Source organism: Gadus chalcogrammus, chromosome 11 (genome assembly GCF_026213295.1).
Source record: "Gadus chalcogrammus isolate NIFS_2021 chromosome 11, NIFS_Gcha_1.0, whole genome shotgun sequence".
Lineage (NCBI taxonomy): Eukaryota > Metazoa > Chordata > Actinopteri > Gadiformes > Gadidae > Gadus > Gadus chalcogrammus.
Genome location: NC_079422.1, coordinates 20,176,837 through 20,196,420, shown reverse-complemented (window position 1 = coordinate 20,196,420; position 19,584 = coordinate 20,176,837). Strand labels below are relative to the sequence as shown.

Sequence of the window (19,584 nt, the reverse complement as noted above, 5' to 3'; positions counted from 1 at the left end):
ATACATCTGCTTTTCTATTTTGCTTTGGATGAAATGTGTTTCACCTTCGTAGGGTTCCTTAGTCATTGCCCGCTCTGTTCCGCAGGTGATAGTTCTTTGGAACTGCGACAAGCCGCTTCCTGCAAAGCACTGCTGGCCTACCACTGCTGTCCCTCTCCTCGTGATAGAGGGGGAAAACAAGGTGAAAGAAGTCAACAATATAGATACCATGTCGCTCCTCTCAAGTGTTGGCATGTGCCAGTGGCCCACAAGGCCAGTGTTTTGATATTCCGATGGGTGGCGTGTTGAGCACCTTTGTCTGTGCGCGGTCTTGACGTTACAGGTGATGAGCAGCAGGTTCCTTCCCTACGACACCATACCCACCGACGCAGTCCTCAGTTTGGACGAAGACACGGTGCTCTCCACCACAGAGGTGAGGCTAGTTGAGACGACTCGTCACCCCACACACCCCCACTGCCGCCCGATCCCCGTTGTAAATCACGGGGTACGCCTCTGATAAATGGCACTCAAGAGAGGGTATTTATTCATAGTCACATTTTATATTGGATTGGAGGAAAACGCTGGTGCTCCGTTCCACCGCCCCCTACCCGACCCCCGTTCATCTCAATTATCCTAAAAGTTTTTCTTTAAAAGTTTTCTGCTCGGTTCCCTTGGTCTGACATCATTACCAGCTTTTCTGTTTTGGTTACACTTTTTGCCGTTTGCCATGGTGATTCCTTTTCTAATCGCTATTCATTCAGAATCAGATTATTGCCTCGTTATTATATTCTCAATGCGCCTGTCCTTTCGGTCTGTCCAGGTGGATTTTGCGTTCACCGTGTGGCAAAGCTTTCCCGACCGACTCGTGGGCTACCCGGCCCGCAGCCACTTCTGGGACGGCAACAAAGAGCGCTGGGGCTACACGTCCAAGTGGACCAACGACTACTCCATGGTGCTCACTGGGGCCGCCATTTACCACAGGTACCGCCCCAATCCTTGCCCACAAGCCAATCAATTCGTTTTTATTGTGAAATGTGGTGCCTTTCTGCCCTGGGGTGTTTTGCTTTCATTTTTAATGTGTTCATTTCTTTGGCACATTTTTCCTACTTTTCTTAATTATTTTTTTCCATCCCATTGGATTCTGCCCAATTGTATTCCTCCGAACAACAAGTGTCTTCTGCGCTTGTTGCCATGTTTTGTACAGTGGATCTCTTAACACATTCTTGACGTTCTCCACTCCCTCCCTATCCCCGACCCGGCGCTCCAGATACTACCACTACTTGTACACGACGTACCTTCCCGACAGCCTCAAGAGCATGGTGGATCAGATGTCCAACTGTGAGGACATCCTGATGAACTTCCTGGTGTCGGCCGTCACCAAGCTGCCTCCCATCAAGGTCACCCAGAAGAAACAGTACAAGGAGACCATGATGGGACAGGTGAGGCAGAAGTGCTAAACACCCTTGACGGGAAACCGTCACGTTCTGCTGCAACAACCAAATTTGCGGCCTGCAACATCAACTGTTTCAGCAGAAACGTTAATAGACGTAATTGTTCCGAATCAGTACAATAGCGATAATCCTCAACTAGGAACGAATCGGTGTCGACCGATTTGTTCACAACGAACGAATCCCGAAAGTGAACGACAAGAACTGGTTCCCCAAAACAAGAAGAACTGGTTCTTTGTTTCTTTTTTTTTAACATAAAACAAAAATATGGTCACGTAAATAAAATATACAAACGAACAGAGCTTAGTCTCCCTGCGACTTATATTGATTGAGTCTACAACGTTCTCAAAGATTCAGCCAATGAGAGGTAGCAATGGTGTTGCCATGGCACCTGGGTAAAAAATGACAAGGCGGTACCGTCGAATTTGCGCGCTTTCTCTGTCTGAAGTATCTTGGGTCATACCATTCGACGTGGGGCCACTCATATATCCCCCTACATTTCCGAAAATAGACTTGACCTCCATCTGTTTATTGGATAAACGCATTTCCCAATCCCAGGAGTCTTTGCTCCATTCTACTTCAATTCAAGAACAAAAAACGAAATTAAACTGCAGTTCGTATTTTTTATTTATGACCATGAAAGTTCTGTAATGCCTGAATAATGAAGAATTAAATATAAAAAATATAATTATAAATATAAAACCATGAATGACATATAGAGAGTAAGCAAGTGGTATAAATATTGGTGGGACGTTTGGTTATACTATCTAGTATATCTTGTCGATTTTCACGGGGGGTAGAGCCTAGAAATCGCTTAAATTATGCTTAGGGCCGTCTCGCAGGGGGGAGGGGGCAGACACCACCAGTGAGATTCCCTGTCAAATGAAGTAATCTGACGTAACGAACGAATCAAAACGAACGAATCAATCAAATGAATCGTTATAGTGAACTGAACTGAAATAACTAGTTCCCGGGAAATAATCATTTTGCCCATCCCTATCCTCAACCAATTCGACAATGGTCCAAAATCTGTGAGACGAAGTTGATGTTGCAGGCCGCAATTTGTTTTTCATTCTTGTGAAACGTTACTCCCCAGTTGAAAAATACTGAATTTGATCCCCAATGTCTGCTACAGCCTATCAGACTTCCCTTTGCACTCTTTTAATTATAGCGTCTGCTAAATGACTTTACCGTTATAGTAATTACAGACTTCAGCCGTATTCGTAGAGAGTATCTGCATGACTACTGATGCCTTCTCCTGACGTCTTTCAGACAAATTATGCACCCACCAAAGCATTTGGTAGCGGAAAAGTATAGAAAACACCAGTTTTGTTCGACAAAATGGAAATGTCTTCCTTGCTGCTTGGGCCTTAATAAATAACTCATGAATAATCACAATGGACTCTAAAAGGTCAGAATAACCACCGATGCGTTATTCATTTCCTTTGTCCCATTCTTCTTCACACGTCCTTTCTACTTCCCTCTCCCATACTCCATCCAATCTCTCTCTCTCTGACTTCAACACCAATTTCCTTCCCGACTCCTGTGGTCACCCCTCCACACCTCCATTTGCCAACTCTCTTCTCTTCTCCTCTCCCATCTGTCTCCCTCATCTCCTCTGTATGCATTTTTTCTCCCCTTCCCTTTTGCTTTATCGTTCTTCAATTCTCTCACTGTTCCTCTTTCTGTTCTCTCTCTATGTCCCTCCCGCCAACTCAGACGTCGCGGGCCTCTCGCTGGGCCGACCCGGACCACTTCGCCCAGCGTCAGACCTGCATGAACAAGTTTGCCAGCTGGTTTGGCAGCATGCCCCTGGTGCACTCCCAGATGCGGCTGGACCCAGTCCTCTTCAAGGACCAGGTGTCCATACTGCGCAAGAAGTACAAGGACATCGAGCGGCTATAACCCTACCCAAGCGCACTCCACCCCTGGGTAGAGGCGTGGGGGAAAACGCATGGAGATCCAGTGTTTTGGAGGAAATGAGTGCGGAGGACGGTTGGATGGAATCTGTCGAGGCCCCCCATCTGGTTAATGCTACCCGCCTGCTCTCTCTCCTGTCGTGTCCTGCAGGGGCGTAAGTTGGCATTGTGAACACTTTGAGGTCAGGGATGCTGGTGATGCTGGTTCAGACCAAAATGTGGTCCAGAAGGAGCATCTGAGCTAACCCTGCACGCCACTCCAGGCTCACATGTTGATAGTCACAGACTACGAGACGATGGGCAGTTGGTCGTTTTACAGATAGTCCAGGTCACAAGGTCTTCAAGGAAAGCTTGAGTGGTTGGATTTTATGGATCTTCAAGAACAAGTTCTCAACACCTGCTAAGTAAATGCACAGACTCAAAGCAAAGACTTTTGGAGGCTGGATATCATTCATAGTAACGACCACAACAAAGAGGATAGGCTTATTTTGGAAGAGTGTAGTTATTTTTTTAATATGGTGAAAGAACGGCCGGTGTTATTCATTCTCTCTCTTGATCTTTCTCACTTTCTCTCAAACCCAATCCAGCATGGCGGGTGAAGGACAGACCCCTTCCCTGACTCCCTTAGCAACAGAAATTAATCATGATTAACAAAGAATTTTCACAGTGCCTCAATATAAATCGAATTTCATTGGGATTTGGGAGTCCTGAATAGTGGACTTGTGTAAATTAGCACCTTGATCTTGCTGCTTTTCAATGCTTTTTTTGTTCTTGTTTTTTGCTTTTGTCCCGTTTGTTGTTTTTTGCCCACTTTTCTTTCCCTAAGAGGAAATTGTTCAAACTCTATATAGGTATTCAAAATAACACTAACTTTTCTGCTTTCTAATCAAAATGTCATTCATTCTCAACAGAATTCTCTTTTTAAACAAACACAAAATTAGTACATAATAAGCAGCAATCATATTAATCTCTTTGATTAGCTCAAAGTAAGTACTTCATTATGTTAAGACGTTTGAGAGTTTCCACAGAAACATGCTATGAATTTGGTGGAAAATCTGTGAACGATGCCAGTTATTGCCCTACTTCTCACACAGACCCATGTTTAATAATTTAACCAAACTGCATCATGTCTTTCATCGTTTTAGTTCTTCATTATTTTTTAAAGAAATGGCAGTTTTGAGGTTTAATGTTATTCGGCTTCATGAACAGCCTGAAGTGTTACTTGAATGTGTTTTTAACCTGAAGATAAACGGAGGATTGCTTAAAATGCCTTGTTGAGTGAACGTGAGTTGTTGAGGAGCAAACCAGTAATCGGTTTTCTAAACTCTCCTACTCTCAGACAGTGGTAAGACTCACACCGGCTTTATGGATGTTAGTCAAGCGGTGACACCTTCTCAACTAACTGATTGAACAAGCAGAAATGTTAATATGCAATGCTAAAGGTTTTCCTAATTATGCAAAAAGGCCTAGTCTGATCATAAATTATCTTTCAAATTACAATTTTATTTGATTTTAATGTTTTGTTAATTTACTCACTATTGATTTTTTTTTAACATACTAAACTGTTGCTCTCAGAAAGAGTTTGGTTCAAACAATTTCACCAAAGTAACATATATCCTGCAAATTCTATAAATTATTTGGGTACAATAATGTCCGGTACTGTTAATATGACACAAAGAATGTCAAATGGCTTGATAACATCTGAATATCATCATGGACTGCATCGCATCATTAATGTATGCCTGGTAATTTATTTTACGCAGAATCTTAGATTGAGCTCAGAGTAAAGGATTTTTCGTTTGTTTGTGTAGTCAACGTAGCTCAAGTCTATTCCTCCTGTGGTCTTGACATGTCATATCAAGTTGTTTATTTTTGTATTTTATTTTGACTTAACTGGAATGTGCTTCTATTTCTTTCCAACTTTTATTCTTTATCGAAGGGGTTGTTGTTCAATGAACTGCCAATGGATATTTTCGTAGGAAGCCTCCAATGAATTTGTGGCCAAACATCACCACAGTTCGTCTAATTTGTCTTTTACTTTATTCTTCTGGCCACATAACCTACCATCCACCCCTTAACTTGTGCCAATTGATCATTTCTAGGGAGTTATTTATGAAATCGAAAAATATTGTGTGAGTGAACAGGAAATTATTGATTGAAAGAAAGTGTGTAGAGTGTATTGAGAGTTTGTATGGATGTGTGTGAAATTCCAGAAAACTTCATGGTCACATGAAACCAAATTGTTCTGTAGAAGTTATCCTGGTGCAATATGAGAAGGATACAAATTTAATTTGATCTCCACCCTATCTATCATTTCTATCTCATTTAGGATAGTGGTTTGTATTATCAATGTGCCTTTAAAGGAAAGACACTTTTGAGTTCTCGGCTTTGTGTAAGAACAAGTCTGTTCTTTATTTTCTTCATTTTATTTTTTCTTTCGTATCACTTTGAGTTGATGTCCAGTTACACATAACTGCACCCCTAGAAGTCATGTAACACTGGAATGCTATTAAGCTTTATCATTTACCACACATAAATGGGACTGACATTCCTGCATTCTCTGTTGTAGGAAACTTTTATAGGCATTGTAAGGCTCAAAAGCCCCCTCTGGTCTCCACAAGTATAGTAATATGAACGGTACCATTACACCCTTGTACGCTGTATCAGACATAATTTTATGGGGATTTTAACTTTGCCTGCTTCCTTCACTCTAACTACAGACCTAATTTTATAGATGGAAAGATAGAGGAAAAATCACTTTTTTAAACGGTTTTGATAAATAAAAACCAGATGAAATAAAACATTTGAAATAATCCACCTGTCTTTGTTTTTTCTGTTTTTACCGTATAGTCAGCCAACAACATTTTTAACATGTTCAATGATATTCATTTATAAGCAACTAATCACTGTTTTCATAAATCTGTTGGAGTCGTTATTAGAGAAACTAAGACCAACAAAGTGACTTCAGTCGTAATATCCATCCTTGGTTAGGATGGCCAACATGACAATGCCAAGAGGGGAACATTTTAATTCAGTCAAATTAGTCTTGTTTGATCGTCCTGTTCACACTATATCTCTTCGGTGTTGTATGCCTTTCGCAGGAAGCCTTTGCTTCTAAACTGCTTGCCATTTTTATACTGACATATTCAACCACCTTCTTATTATGGAAATTAATTCAGCAATCGTGTCTCTATTTTGCACGTGTTTCCACCCACCTCCCAAACGCAAGGCTTGTTATTGACCCTTAAATGATCAACCACTGTGAACTTGAAGGAATGAGTCGGTTATCTGGCGATGGCATCTCTAGACGTCTCTCTGTCTACGCGCCTACAGCAGCGACACTGATGTCCAAACCCCTGACCCTGACTAGGAAACGCTGGTAAGAAGATCAAGAATCAATCACTGAATAGATGTAGTCCTAAAGGCATCAGGCGTACTTGGTGTCTATAAATAAATCATATTTTTAAGACAAAGTATCACAAGTTGGCTGAATATGTAAATTCACATGATTGTAATCGCTTACAGCAGGGCGAGGTTGGTCTGGGTTTTTCCCAAACCTCATTTAGTTCCCTGACTCATTGCACTTTTAACCAAAAACATGTTTGTAGCATGAGAAGAATCCAATTAATCGGACACTACAAACCTTTATTGTCATTCTGTAGGCCTGGATGTGCCTACAGCTGCTGCATGGTGCAGCAATTACATTTTCCACATCTGTTTGTAAATATGGATATAATGTTGCTCTTGGATAGCGTATGACCAGATGGTTATTATTTGTAACTTATGATGCTGGGCAAAGGCAAGATATCCAATCCCATGCGAAACCATGGCAGGCGCTCTTAGCACTCAGTTATGAATTAGTTTGGGAGGAAACTCTGCGGCTGTCTATATCTACCCATGATGGCATCATGCGGCGATCTGCAATCTGGATCATCACATATAACAGACATTACGGGGGGGGGGACCCCTGTCTGTGCAGTGAACTTGGATAGAGGCATGCATTGAGATGTTCAGTGTCTTTTTGGGATGGTTATTAGTAGCGTCACTACTTTTACTTTTATACGTCTACTTGTCTTGTACTTATATACATGCGAGGCAAATTCAGTCAAAATTAGTTTCGAGACCATTCAATCAGCATGCTTTCTCCATTTCCGTTTTAAAATAACTGCTGCAGGATGGTTTACATGCAGGAAGCCTTTTAATTAAGGAGCCCATATTTCCATTGGTAAGTTTTATGATAAAAACTCGCATATACTATATTTCTATTTTTCTTACTCTTCATATCGGTGTTGGCCACGCGTCTGCAAACACCGTAACGTCAATCATAAAAGCAACGAGTGTGTAATCGTTTATTCTTCATCAAATCAAAACACATGTACATAATGTTCCCCAAAATCCCCCCCCCCCCCGAATTGGTGGTTCCTATTAACCATCCAAAGTGTGCTCTATCGCCCCCTATGCAGACTACACAGCGTTGTAGAGCTTATGTGGGACTCCTCCTCCGCCATGTTTGAGTGTAAACATCCTGCTGATTTAAAAGGACGCCACTGAGCGGGAGGAAGGCAACTGGCGCCATCTTGGCTCTTTTAATGAGTACAACAGGGGAGAATTCGCTGGGAGAAATTACATAATATATTTTTTATTTCGCCGTCAAGGGGGTAGCACAGGTAAGAATTTTCACCGTGGAAACACGTACTTATTAGAAGCGATGTAGCAAAACAGGCGAACGAGCATGCACACTGTCGGTTTGTCCATCGCGGCCTTTCAGCTACTTGAAGCCGTTAGCCAACAGCTAACGCAGCTAGAGGAAAAAGTAGTCAGAAGCGCGCCTTGTTCCCCGCTCATGTGGGCTCGTTTTGCGTTATACTAACCGTGGTCGTCCTTTCTAGCATTTCAGAAACTACCCCCGCTCAGGTAAACCTCGGGGATGTTAATAACTAGCTAAACTCTTCAGTTTTTTGCGACGCAATGAATCACTTGTGGCCATCGTTTCGGTCGTACATGGCGCCGACTATTTTCTGGGTCGGGATTCAGTCAATGGCGCGTTTTTTTGTATCTCTTAAATATAAGCACGCGCGTCCGAGGCGGTGAGGATCTCGCGAACAACCGAAACTACCAACGTATAATAATGTAATAATGTGTGCGGCGGGTCGGAGACTTTTGTTATTGATCTATTATTGTTCGTGGCGTAGAAAAGGCGGAACTCTTGTGTTGCAGTTGTGTTTTCTTTAGCATCGGGGTGTCCCTAATGTTACTTGTTACCATGTAGATTCACTACTTATTGGAACGTGCTGGGAAACTATATTAATGGCCGGTTTGAATCCCAGCGACCACGTTTGCAGACCATCTGAGTGTAGTCTCTGTGTTGCTCGTATCAACTCATCAAGGCTTCCAATGAAAACTACTGTAACGTTATACAGACTTTGTACAATCTCATCCCCTTCCGTGTTTAGATGATCTTTTGGAGAGCACTTTTTGTTTTCCTGCATGTGTTTTTCAAGTTGTACACTAGTTTGTTGACTATTATCTGTAGCCGGCTGATGTGGTATCAAATTGAATGACGTGCATGGGGCCCTGACCACAGTCGATCAGTTATTATGATCAAAACCATCACCCTCCAACTTGTTGACTAGTCTTCATCGCTCTTTGAATCTACTTTCATCTTTAATCATCATATCATCGGATTTGAATTCATTTTCCTATAAACATGTAGTTGTTTGTCTGTACAAAGTGCTTTTGAGTTTGAAAAACTACTCCCACACATGGTCATTACAACTACCACATCAGTAGTACAGTACTTACAGTTCAATAATGTATTATCACATTAAATGCTATGATGATCAATCACCAAACCAAACGAAAGGGAAAGCCTCTGCAAAATTGTAGCTCAAAGTAATTTGGAGGAAGACATCATGGAACTTGTTGATGTTATGATTGCCAGTTCCACAACCATAGACTGATTTCCACATTGTTGCGACTGTTCCACCCCTTACAGACCTCCCCCAGTGCGAGTGAGCGTGTGAGACGTGAACCGGGGCAATGTTCTACGCCCACTTTGTCCTGAGTAAACGTGGGCCGCTAGCCAAGATCTGGCTGGCGGCCCACTGGGACAAGAAGCTGACCAAGGCCCACGTGTTTGAATGCAACCTGGAGAGTAGCGTGGAGAGCATCATCTGTCCCAAGGTAAACACTCGCCTGCCGGTGCTGCACGACTCACAAACATAATGGTAATAGCTCTTAATCATTCCAACTCATCAACTCATAGGGTTGTTGAATAGACTCATCATGGTTTGGAAAGAAAAACAAGTGGTTTGTGATGCTACTGTTATTATGATGTTTATATTGCCTTATTCAATTCAATTTTGCTTCTTTATGAACTATTTATGCTTATTTTCCTTGCCATTTTCTTTTCTTGATGCTATTGCTTGTCCTACCAAATATAAATCTGTGCCTCCAAGTGCTATCAACGAGGGCGTTCATTTTTGGTTGCGGTTAGTGCTGCTCATTGTTGGTTGTTTTGCTGGAAGTTAGTTTATTCTGTGCTGACGAGTGGTTGAGGCAGTTGGAGTTAAAACTCGGTTGAAAGTGGACCTCTATTGTGAAGGAACCATCGAACTAAAGAAATCCCCCCCCCTATTTGCAGGTGAAGATGGCTCTGCGGACATCGGGTCACCTTCTTCTGGGCGTGGTGAGGATCTACCACAGGAAGGCCAAGTACCTGCTGGCTGACTGTAACGAGGCTTTCATCAAGATCAAAATGGCTTTCAGACCAGGTGAGGCATGGGCTGAAGTCGATATCCGAAGTCGGTATATTGTCTAGATGTGCAAAAAAGCAAAGAGGATTGGATTATTTCCAACTTTGACTTCAGGTCAAAAACATGATGACAACAACAAGCCACAATGATACTTTTACTGAACAATATTTACGGTATAGTTTATATTATAAGAAGCTTTTCTACTGTAAATTGGTCTAACAAGAATAAAATCCATCATGTCACCTGCAGTAAAATCCTTGCCTAGCCCACCCAGTATGCTGACGGGTTCTTCTTGTTCTTGTGTTCTTTCAGGTGTGGTGGATCTGCCCGAGGAGAACAGAGAGGCTGCCTACAACGCCATCACCCTCCCCGAGGAGTTCCATGACTTCGACCAACCCCTGCCTGACCTAGAGTGAGTCTGCTTATCATCGTGTGTGTGTGTCCAATTTCAGCACCAAGTGTGGTCATTCCTGTCAGCAGTGTACATATGCTATATGAACAAGTCTATGCCCTTGTGTTTCAGTGACATCGACGTGGCCCAGCAGTTTACCCTGAACCAGAGCAGAGTTGAGGAGATTACAATGAGGGAAGATGTAGGCAACCTCAGCCTAATGCAGGACAATGACTTTGGTAAGACCAGGACAGCACTGCAAACACCCACATGTGTTCCCCACCTACATGAGACCTGAATAGGACCTAAAATGCCCAGCCAGAGAATATATATAGATGGTTGCATGGGATGTGTTATTACACTGCTCAGACTTTCCATTTTCTTTAGGCTTTCTGATGTTTTGAGTTTGCTGCTGCATCACTTGTCTCTCCGCACACCTTCTTATCTTAACCCATTTCCAGCGGACTTTGGTATGGACGACCGCGAGATGATGCGCGACGCCAGTGCGTTCGAGGAGGACATCATGCACGGCCCCACAGAGTCCAACCTGCTCCTGGAGTCGGAGCCCGGTCCCGCCGTCCTCCCTGAGAAGTCGAACCCCATGGAGTACGACGACTTTGGCGACAACCCGATGGGCAACAGTGACGGCGGCATGTTGGGTGAGGGTACTGGTGTTGTCGTGCCAAGTCGAACATTGTGTTGAGTATGCAGAGATTATTAAATTTTTATACCACATCATAAATAGAAAGTAAGTAACCACTTAATTCTCTGAAAACGTATGTTTCCCCACAAAGAATGTAATGGTGGAGCTGTCCCAACATAAATTGAAAAAACACAAATGCAACCTTTCAAAAAAATAAAATAAAAAAGGATTGGGCTTTGGGTTTTCACGGGGTACTGAATTAAAGAGGGAAAATGTCCAATACTTCCACATCGAGATCTTCTAGTATTTAAAAGGCATCTTTACGAAATCAGCTCTGACAAGCTTTTTAATAATTGTATTTTTTTTTACTACCCCAGTGGACAAACTGCTGAGTAACGAGGATGGTGGCGGTATCTTCGACGACCCTCCGGCCATCACTGAGAGCGTCCTGATGCCCCCGGACCACGGAGACGACGAGGACGACTTTGACAACCTCCAGTCACGTCAGTAGAGCTCCCTCACGTCATTGTTGTGGGACACGTTTTGTCCTTTATATTTGAATGGGGAGTTACAGTTTGGTGCATTGGTATTCAATTACTTTTAAATCTAATGAACCACAGTTTGAATTGAAATGGTTTTGAGAATGATAACAAAGTATGTTCCGCATGTCTAATCAAATGTTTTTTGTTCTTTGAATTTGATTGTGTGTGTGTAGCGGGGCCAGACAGCCCTGACTCAGGACCCGTAGAGCCCCTGCCAGCCATGGCCGATCAGACAGAGCAGACCACCCTGGTACCCAACGAGGAGGAGGCCTTCGCTCTGGAGCCCATCGACATTACTGGTGAGAACCTCTTGCGACCTGACTGCACGCAGAAGGGGTCTTCAAGTTATCACCTGGTACCCAGCTGAATCGGGGAAAAACTAAAAACATGTGTTTGTGCAACACTGCAAATGTCTTTCACTGTGTGTGTCATATAAGTACGTTTTGAATTATTTCATTTTTTTCTCAACCCATAGTGAAAGAGACCAAGGCGAAGCGCAAGAGGAAGCTGATTGTGGACAGCGTCAAGGAGCTGGACAGCAAGACCATCCGCGCCCAGCTGTCTGACTACTCCGACATCGTCACAACCCTGGACCTGGCCCCGCCCACCAAGAAGCTGATGATGTGGAAGGAGACCGGTGGTGTGGAGAAGCTCTTCTCCCTCCCGGCACAGCCCCTCTGGAACCCAAGGCTGCTTAAGGTGAGAGCCGGGTGATCGACTGCCGCTCGGGTCAAGATAAGAAGAGGATTGTTATAAATAAACCTCTGTATTGCTGGAGAGGTCGTGGGTGGGAGAAGCCATCCCTGGAAAAAAGAGCATCCTAGTCTTGTCCAGATTAAGGTTCTGGTGGTGTGTGTGAATGAGAGCTATGTCGCCCCGACACACAAAGATTCGGGCACTGCCTGGGTTTCAGACTTTAGTTTTGTTGTCTTCATAACTATGGGAGGTAAAGCCATTTAGGTAAATGCAGAACCAGGTGACTTGGTGTAGCGAGAGAAGAGGCTGGGACCAAGAACAGAACCCAGAGGGACCCCAGCAGTGAGACCACCAGACTTTTTCCAGGTCGCCCTTCAAGCGCGATCTGGGAGGTAGGGTTTGAGCAAGGCGAGTGCAGAGCCTGAGATTCCAAGTTCTTGTAGGATCTGATAGTTCTGTGTCTAACGCTACTGAAAGGTCCTTCAAAGAGAGAGGGGGGAGGGACGCTGTTCGGAAGCTGTGTGAAGCTGATCTTCAATGGCAAGGAGGGCCGTCTCAGTGGAGTGGCCCTCCTTGAATTCAGATTGGTGAGGGGCCATAAGGTTATTCTGGTGGCCATATGCATGTGTTGGGGAAAAGACTTTTCCGAAGTGTTGTGGATATAACATTTATATGCTACTGATGTAAATGTTACAGAGGCTAGTAGGACATTCTTTACATGAAACGGGTGCAGTGTTGTTCTTTTTTAAGTTATCAAATTTGCACATGCACAACTCTTGAGGACTGCAGGAGGCACAGTCTTCACGGATGATTAATTCAGCACAGCACGTTTCCCTCAGCGTATGGTAGGGCACGTGTGCCCTTGAAACGTTTCCTTTAGTACCGCGCACACTCTGCATTCAGACCAACGTCGTAGTGGCACTTAAACAATTGAATCCCTTCTGTCTGCCTCTCCTCCCAGATGTTCACGCGCTGCTTGACACCCCTGGTGCCAGACGAGCTGAGGAAGAGGAGGAAGGGCGGCGAGGCCGACAGTCTCGATGAGTTCCTTAAGGAGCTGGAGAACCCTGAGGTGCCACGTGAGGACATCATGAGTCAGCACAGAGATGTCATCGGTAAGCCCTCTCGCTAAACTTGACGTGTGTGTGTGTGTGATCTTGTCCCTAACGAGGCATCTGTCCTGAAATGTGTTTGATTTCCGACATGGGCGCTGTGGGAACGGATGGGTACTCTGCGATGATTATCTGATCTGTGCAGAGCTGCTCGTTCCCATTCTAGACTTGAAACCATGGTTTCCGAATGACATACACAGTAGATCCTTGTATGTAATTTAACTGTCCTTGTCGGAGTGTGTTGCTCAGTGATCTTGCATTAACATGCTGCTGGCCTTCAAGTGATTTTTTTACGCAAGTTCACACTCAGCCTTAAACAGATACTCAAACAAGTGGATAACATGAACGCCCTTGCATGTTTGCAACCAATAAAGTAATCAATCAAGGATTGGTTGTAATATGGAAACAAGGAAAGAGTGGGCATCGTCCCAGTTGGCTCCTGCTGTGATTCATCACCACGTCTACTTGGAAGGCGTTGGGTCTGTGTTGTACTAGTTAGAGGTCTGCCTCTCCTGGGAGAAGGATGGAAGGCAAAGCTCAGAAGAAAACGTAATCCTTTCAATGACTGTCTTGGCTCCGTTCAGACCAGACTATCACGGAGGAGCCCAGTATTCTCGGAGCCTCGGCGATCGAGGGCAGCCGGACCACCCTGGACGAGACCGTCATGCCCCCTCCCGCCACCCCCCGGGGGGTCAAGCGCAAGGCAGCCGACAAGGAGGCCGCCCTCCCTGTGAGTACCGATTACCGAGGCCACTACCTGTTTACTCCGGTTTAAAAAATAATAACAAAGTGTAGATTTTGGGTAAATGCTGAAATCATCAATTTTCAAAACATTGATTGGAGGGACCGCTCTTGCGGATTCCTCCATCTTTCTACTTCGGATACAATGGCTCGATGTCAACGGACTCGTTGCTAACGATTGTACGGGTCCTCCACCAGATCGCTCCCTTGGAGCCCGTTGCTGCAGCAGCAGCAGCAGCAGCAGCAGCAGCAGCAGCCGCAGCCGACCGCCTGGCACTGACCCAGAGGTTGGACATGTCCGTGGTGGACCTTCCCCCTGAGGAGCCCAGCCTCAACCTCACCCAGCTGGTCCCAGAGCTGGACCTCATCAGCGAGAAGGACAAGGACAAGAAGGACAGTGACGAGGAGGAGGAGGTCAGGAAGAACAACTAGCCAGCTCCAGTATCCAACCAACCTAAGGCTGCTTGGTTAGGTCATGGGTCTCGGCATTGTGTGCGCTAACTTTGAGTTTGTATTGTCCGTTTGTAGGATGAGGAAGGCCAGGGTACAGATCAGGATCAGGAGGAGAAGAGATGGAACAAGAGAACCCAACAGATGCTCCATGGTATTCAGGTAGGCGGCACAACTTTTTGCAGATGCAAAGACTTTCACTGGTTTATAAAACGGCAGACTTTAATACTGAAAATGTTGTTTGAGGACCACGATTTTTATTAGGGGTGTAACGATCCATCAATGTAGATCGATACATCGATTGATGGGCGAATGATCCAACTGCATCGATGCATCACCCAAACATCAATGCATATCGCTGTATAATGCGCTCTTATTTTGACAATCTCCTTGGGCGGGTTTTTGAAACTATTTCTGTGCAAGTGTCCATGATGCTCGTTTCCGTTCACCAGTTAAACAAGGCAAGCAGCATGTGTGAGAGCGAGGATGTCTAGTTTTGTATTGCCAGATTGTGCAGATTTCCCGTTTTACCAGCCTAACGTGACTAAAAAGAGTCAAATTGGGCAGGAAAATGTGTCCGATCTGGCCAACACGCACGGTTTATCTTAACAGCCAAAATGATTCCGAGGGATGTTTCGGTTTAGAAGAACTATCAACACCAGTGTTCACGTTAGCCGGCTATAGCCGGACATTGGCCGATTGCACGCACGCATGGCCGGTATAATAAAATGTAAATGGCCCACATGTCTGAGAAAAAAAAGAAAGAAGTTTGCATTTATGTATGAATTAATCAGTAGCTTATGAAAACCAGTAGCGGTTCCTGGCCGAGCTCACCAGGGAGGCAAACACGAACGTGCATTCATGAACGCGTGCAGTGCACCCGCACATGCATACATATGTCACTCAGTGGCCATGCTATTGATCGCTGATTGCCTGTCATCACGCGAAATTCGCGTCAAAGTTCAAATATTTCAACTCGAGCGAATTTGTCACGGCACAATTCCTCGTGAACGCGCTCGCCTGTGCACGGCGAAAGTGTGGCGCGACAAATAAAAACTTGTCGCCGGTTTTCTCTCGTGGAAAATTCACCCTATACGTGTCTATACGTTCACTTTGTATGGGATCCTGTCGCGTTTGGTGTGAACGCACAGTCGCACAAATCTTTCCCGACTGGGCAAAGCTGGCCAAAATTGCCAGTACAATCCCAGGGTTCCTGCGGAACGAGGCTTTTCTCTCCAAAACAGGATTAAAACATCTATCAGAAACCGCCTAGCTGAGGAAAAGGTGACAAGGCTGATGCGCATATCGAGCCTTGGGCCGGGGTTGAAAGACTTCAACTTTTTTTCAATAACGTCCGGAAGATATTCCAAATGTCCGATATTCTGGAATAGTGTCTGACATTTGTCCGCCCAAGAAAAAGTCTAGCGTGAACCCTGATCCACACAGGTTGGGAATGGCCTTTGTTCAAAATGAAAGATCATAACAGGCTCTTTAATATAAGCCATACAAATCCTTTTGCGCTTAAATGCAATGTAGCACTTCATAGTTTGTATTAAAAATTGATTGTTTTTGTTTAAATATCCGGAAGAGCAAAGAAATAAAATGATGAAATTATAATTAAGTTGATGTGAATGTAAGAGGCTGTGTTAAATGGACATATGATATCGTCTCATGCCCCTGAATCTAATCTAAATTGTATCTTCTCGGCAGACTTTTGACATCGGCAAATATCGTATTGTGATGAAGCCAGAGATTTACACCCCTAATTATTGTGTCCCTTCTTGGGAATAAGACATGGTTTCATTTATTCTTTATTTAAATGTTAAATCTGTTTTGCTACGTAACGTGGATAACCTATTCATGCCATGTATATCAACCTTTTCCTAAAGTTTAAATTGAAGGTGTTTGAGCTGCCTGTATGCAACGGCGCTTGTTCTTTGCCGCCATCAATAAAAAGGGAGGAGACGGTTTCGAGTTGAGTGATCTATCGAGGCGCTCTATTGACACTGATCGGTCTCTCCGTCCTCGTTCTTTCAGCGCGTCATGGCAAAGACCGGCGCCGACTCGGTCAGCCTGCTGGAGCTCTGCCGGAGCAACAACAGGAAGCAGGCCGCAGCCAAGTTCTACAGCTTCCTGGTGCTGAAGAAGCAGCAGGCCATCGAGATCACCCAGACGGAGCCCTACAGCGACATCGTCGCCTGCGCCGGAGCAAGATTCCACCTCATTTAAACATTGAAAGAACCGAATGGACGTTTTGCCTGCAACATTACATTATGTTTTGATATTTTTAAATCACTGAACTGTTGTCTTATATTTTTTATTTTGTTCTTTTTTTTTTTGGAAAGGGAGGGGATAGGGTCAGGGACAGTTTTAAAAAGGATTAAACAGTACTACTACAAAATGAATCATGCAGTATTCGTTTGGTTTCTTAAACGGGAGTGTAAGAGAGTAAGAATGTCTATCACTATATTTATGACATGCCCCTTTTCATTCAGTCGACCCCTGTGTACTTTTCGCATCGAAACATAGTTCCCACCTAATCTGTTTCCACAAATTTGTCCCACTTGTGCATAAACATGAAGCCTTCCTGAAATGTGTCAGATCCTAGAGGCTGTGCCCCTTGTTTGAAAGGAATTTAAATGAACACTGTAAATGTGGTGGAAAGGTACTGTCGTTTTCTCTTTTTTCATAAAATCGACTATCACTCTAAACTCCCTCATTGCACTTGTCCTCAAAACTTCATTATAATCATAAGCTTGAAATATGGGTAGGCGAATTATAATGGGCATCGAAATTCAGTTGTATAATTCTGGCAGGATTTTTGTTTTTCATGTTTCTTTTTGTACTTCTGCATTTATGCTTATTCAACTTTTGCATTATGTTACTAGCTATGTACTTGTTAAGTTCAGTATCCCACATTTTTAGTCTCTGGGTAACTTCTAGTTGTGATACATCTGTAAAGATTTAAAATAAACGTGTTTTAAATAATTTGTTTTTAATGCCTTGTACTTAAGTATGAACCTGGTTTTCAGGGGTGAAAAAGATGTGTGAAAAGATTTATGTTTAGGCTGTAAGTCCACAGAGGACTGGTTTAATGTCTCCCAGATTTGATTAATAAAGAGGGCCAGGATGTATCTGAATAGACCAGAGTGTTTAAACTCATTGCTGGCAGTTTGTACGTTTGAAACCCTAGTGTCTTCCATGGAGATATACTATTTCTGAGTTTTGATGAAGGCATCACACTGTCATTGAAACCTTGTAACCTTGCCAAAATGAATAGGGGTGATCTAGCCAACAGCAAGCTTCTCACTCAAAATTTTAAAGGGAGTAATATACACATTAATAACATGAATGCAGCACCATTTCAAATACGTCAGTATTACCGTGTGAAGGGACATGAGGGCCCATCCGATCCAGTTATAAGGATCACATCCTTTTGGAATAAGGAATCTGAGAAGTGGGAACTGTAACGGCGAATCATGTAAATAATTTGAGTTATCTTATTGAACTAACTATTCAGGTTTATCTTTTATTTTTACTTTTTTATAAAAAATATCCATCTCCCAACATTCACTAAATGTATAATCTGGAACGAATAAATTAAAACAAATATCCCTACACGGACGACCAAGCTAACGGACTGATAGCGGAAGTTTCCGTCCTTCACACAGCTCCGCCTTTTCTCGTGGTTCAGCTCCCCGATCATGGCTTCACGTAAAGACTCCACCTCGGCGGCGACCGCCGTTGTGTCTTCTACCGGCACCCTTGATTCGCCCGTCAAGCAAATCCAGATCGAAGGACTTGTAAGTATACCTAATATGAGGTTTTGATGTATTTGTGTATGTTGTGGTGTGTGTAGGTGAGGATGGAAGCTACCAGATGCTATCGGGTTAGCCTCATCATGGCGGATACTAAACAACGGAGCGACACTGTGGGTCCATAAGCTTTTTAAATGTGTGTGGGACAGGACTATCATTATGGCAGAGGCTATAAGTTAACGTCACCACTTTCACCATTAAAACCCGTCAATTATGTAGACGTTGACCAAGCCAATTAGATACACATAGCCACAATTTCTAGTTCTAGTTGGTGTTAATCTGCCGGTGTTAGGGCGAATTTGGAATTTGAAATCTGGGTGTACAAATAAAATGAAACCAAATGGATATTTTCCCTAGATCCTTAATGATAATATACTTTCGGTTGAATATCTAATGACTCACTTTTTCAGTGGGATGACTTCAGTAACCTATGATATTCACCGTTGGGTAATTTTTATACAGTCTGTTGTTTGGTCACAAAAGGGGGCGATCTAGAAGTGCAACAGTGAATTATTTTAGTGCTCACTAAATTCATCAATATAATTAAAACTCACTACCATTATTATTTGTTCATTGCTGTGTAGTGGCCTGGTCAAAATGATGTGGTAAAACTTTTCGCTTAAAGTGATGCTATTATATATATATTAATCCTGTTTATATCTATATATCTATATCTATCATCAGTTGAAACCATTGAACGGCCACACTCGCTGAAACCGTTTCCTGTGGTTCACGGAGATTTTCTTGTGACTTTAATAGGGTCCGTTGTGTATGAAAAACATCTGCATTGACAGATGATTTCCGACCGTTGTTTGTGAAGTATCAGCAGTCCCATTTTAAGGTTACAAATAAGTATGCTGTCTTGTCTGTGTTTCAATAGGTTTAAAGAGGTTTTTTAGAAAAATTGGAAACATACAATTCGAAAGGATAGAGGGTTTAACCCTGACTTTACCCGATGTCAAAAGTTTAGCTAGTGCCCACTTTCTTTAATCCTGGCATTGCAAATTAACGTGAACAAATAGGCCCATGCCTCTTGTATTAAATTTCAGATGACTCAAGGCCAATGTCCACCAGATGCAGTACGACTCCA

At 43.4% G+C, this 19,584-nt stretch overlaps 3 protein-coding genes across 4 annotated transcripts in view; all 3 read left to right on the top strand.

The window, feature by feature from the left end:
- LOC130391347 (exostosin-1b-like) overlaps positions 1 to 6,208 on the top strand; it is a 53,591-nt gene extending 47,383 nt beyond the window's left edge. For both annotated transcript variants that reach the window (XM_056601432.1, XM_056601431.1), the window contains 5 exons: positions 86 to 181; positions 323 to 412; positions 800 to 960; positions 1,247 to 1,418; positions 3,147 to 6,208. In XM_056601432.1, the coding sequence (XP_056457407.1) occupies positions 86 to 181; positions 323 to 412; positions 800 to 960; positions 1,247 to 1,418; positions 3,147 to 3,332 (705 nt within the window). In that variant the 3' untranslated portion in view covers positions 3,333 to 6,208. The remainder of the gene's footprint in view (positions 1 to 85; positions 182 to 322; positions 413 to 799; positions 961 to 1,246; positions 1,419 to 3,146) is intronic.
- A 1,616-nt stretch (positions 6,209 to 7,824) lies between these two features.
- Positions 7,825 to 17,374, top strand: LOC130392034 (double-strand-break repair protein rad21 homolog A-like). The gene is made up of 14 exons (XM_056602434.1): positions 7,825 to 8,013; positions 9,342 to 9,529; positions 9,990 to 10,119; positions 10,414 to 10,513; positions 10,625 to 10,731; positions 10,954 to 11,151; positions 11,513 to 11,638; positions 11,851 to 11,976; positions 12,153 to 12,376; positions 13,335 to 13,488; positions 14,070 to 14,215; positions 14,425 to 14,640; positions 14,755 to 14,838; positions 16,714 to 17,374. The coding sequence occupies exons 2-14, from the start codon at positions 9,386 to 9,388 to the stop codon at positions 16,903 to 16,905; spliced, it is 1,947 nt and encodes a 648-aa protein (XP_056458409.1). The 5' UTR covers positions 7,825 to 8,013; positions 9,342 to 9,385; the 3' UTR covers positions 16,906 to 17,374.
- Positions 17,375 to 18,313: 939 nt separating this feature from the next.
- Positions 18,314 to 19,584, top strand: part of LOC130391493 (eukaryotic translation initiation factor 3 subunit H) — a 51,720-nt gene continuing 50,449 nt past the window's right edge. The window contains exon 1 of the mRNA XM_056601677.1: positions 18,314 to 18,479. Coding sequence (XP_056457652.1) covers positions 18,381 to 18,479 — 99 coding nt within the window. The 5' untranslated portion in view covers positions 18,314 to 18,380. The remainder of the gene's footprint in view (positions 18,480 to 19,584) is intronic.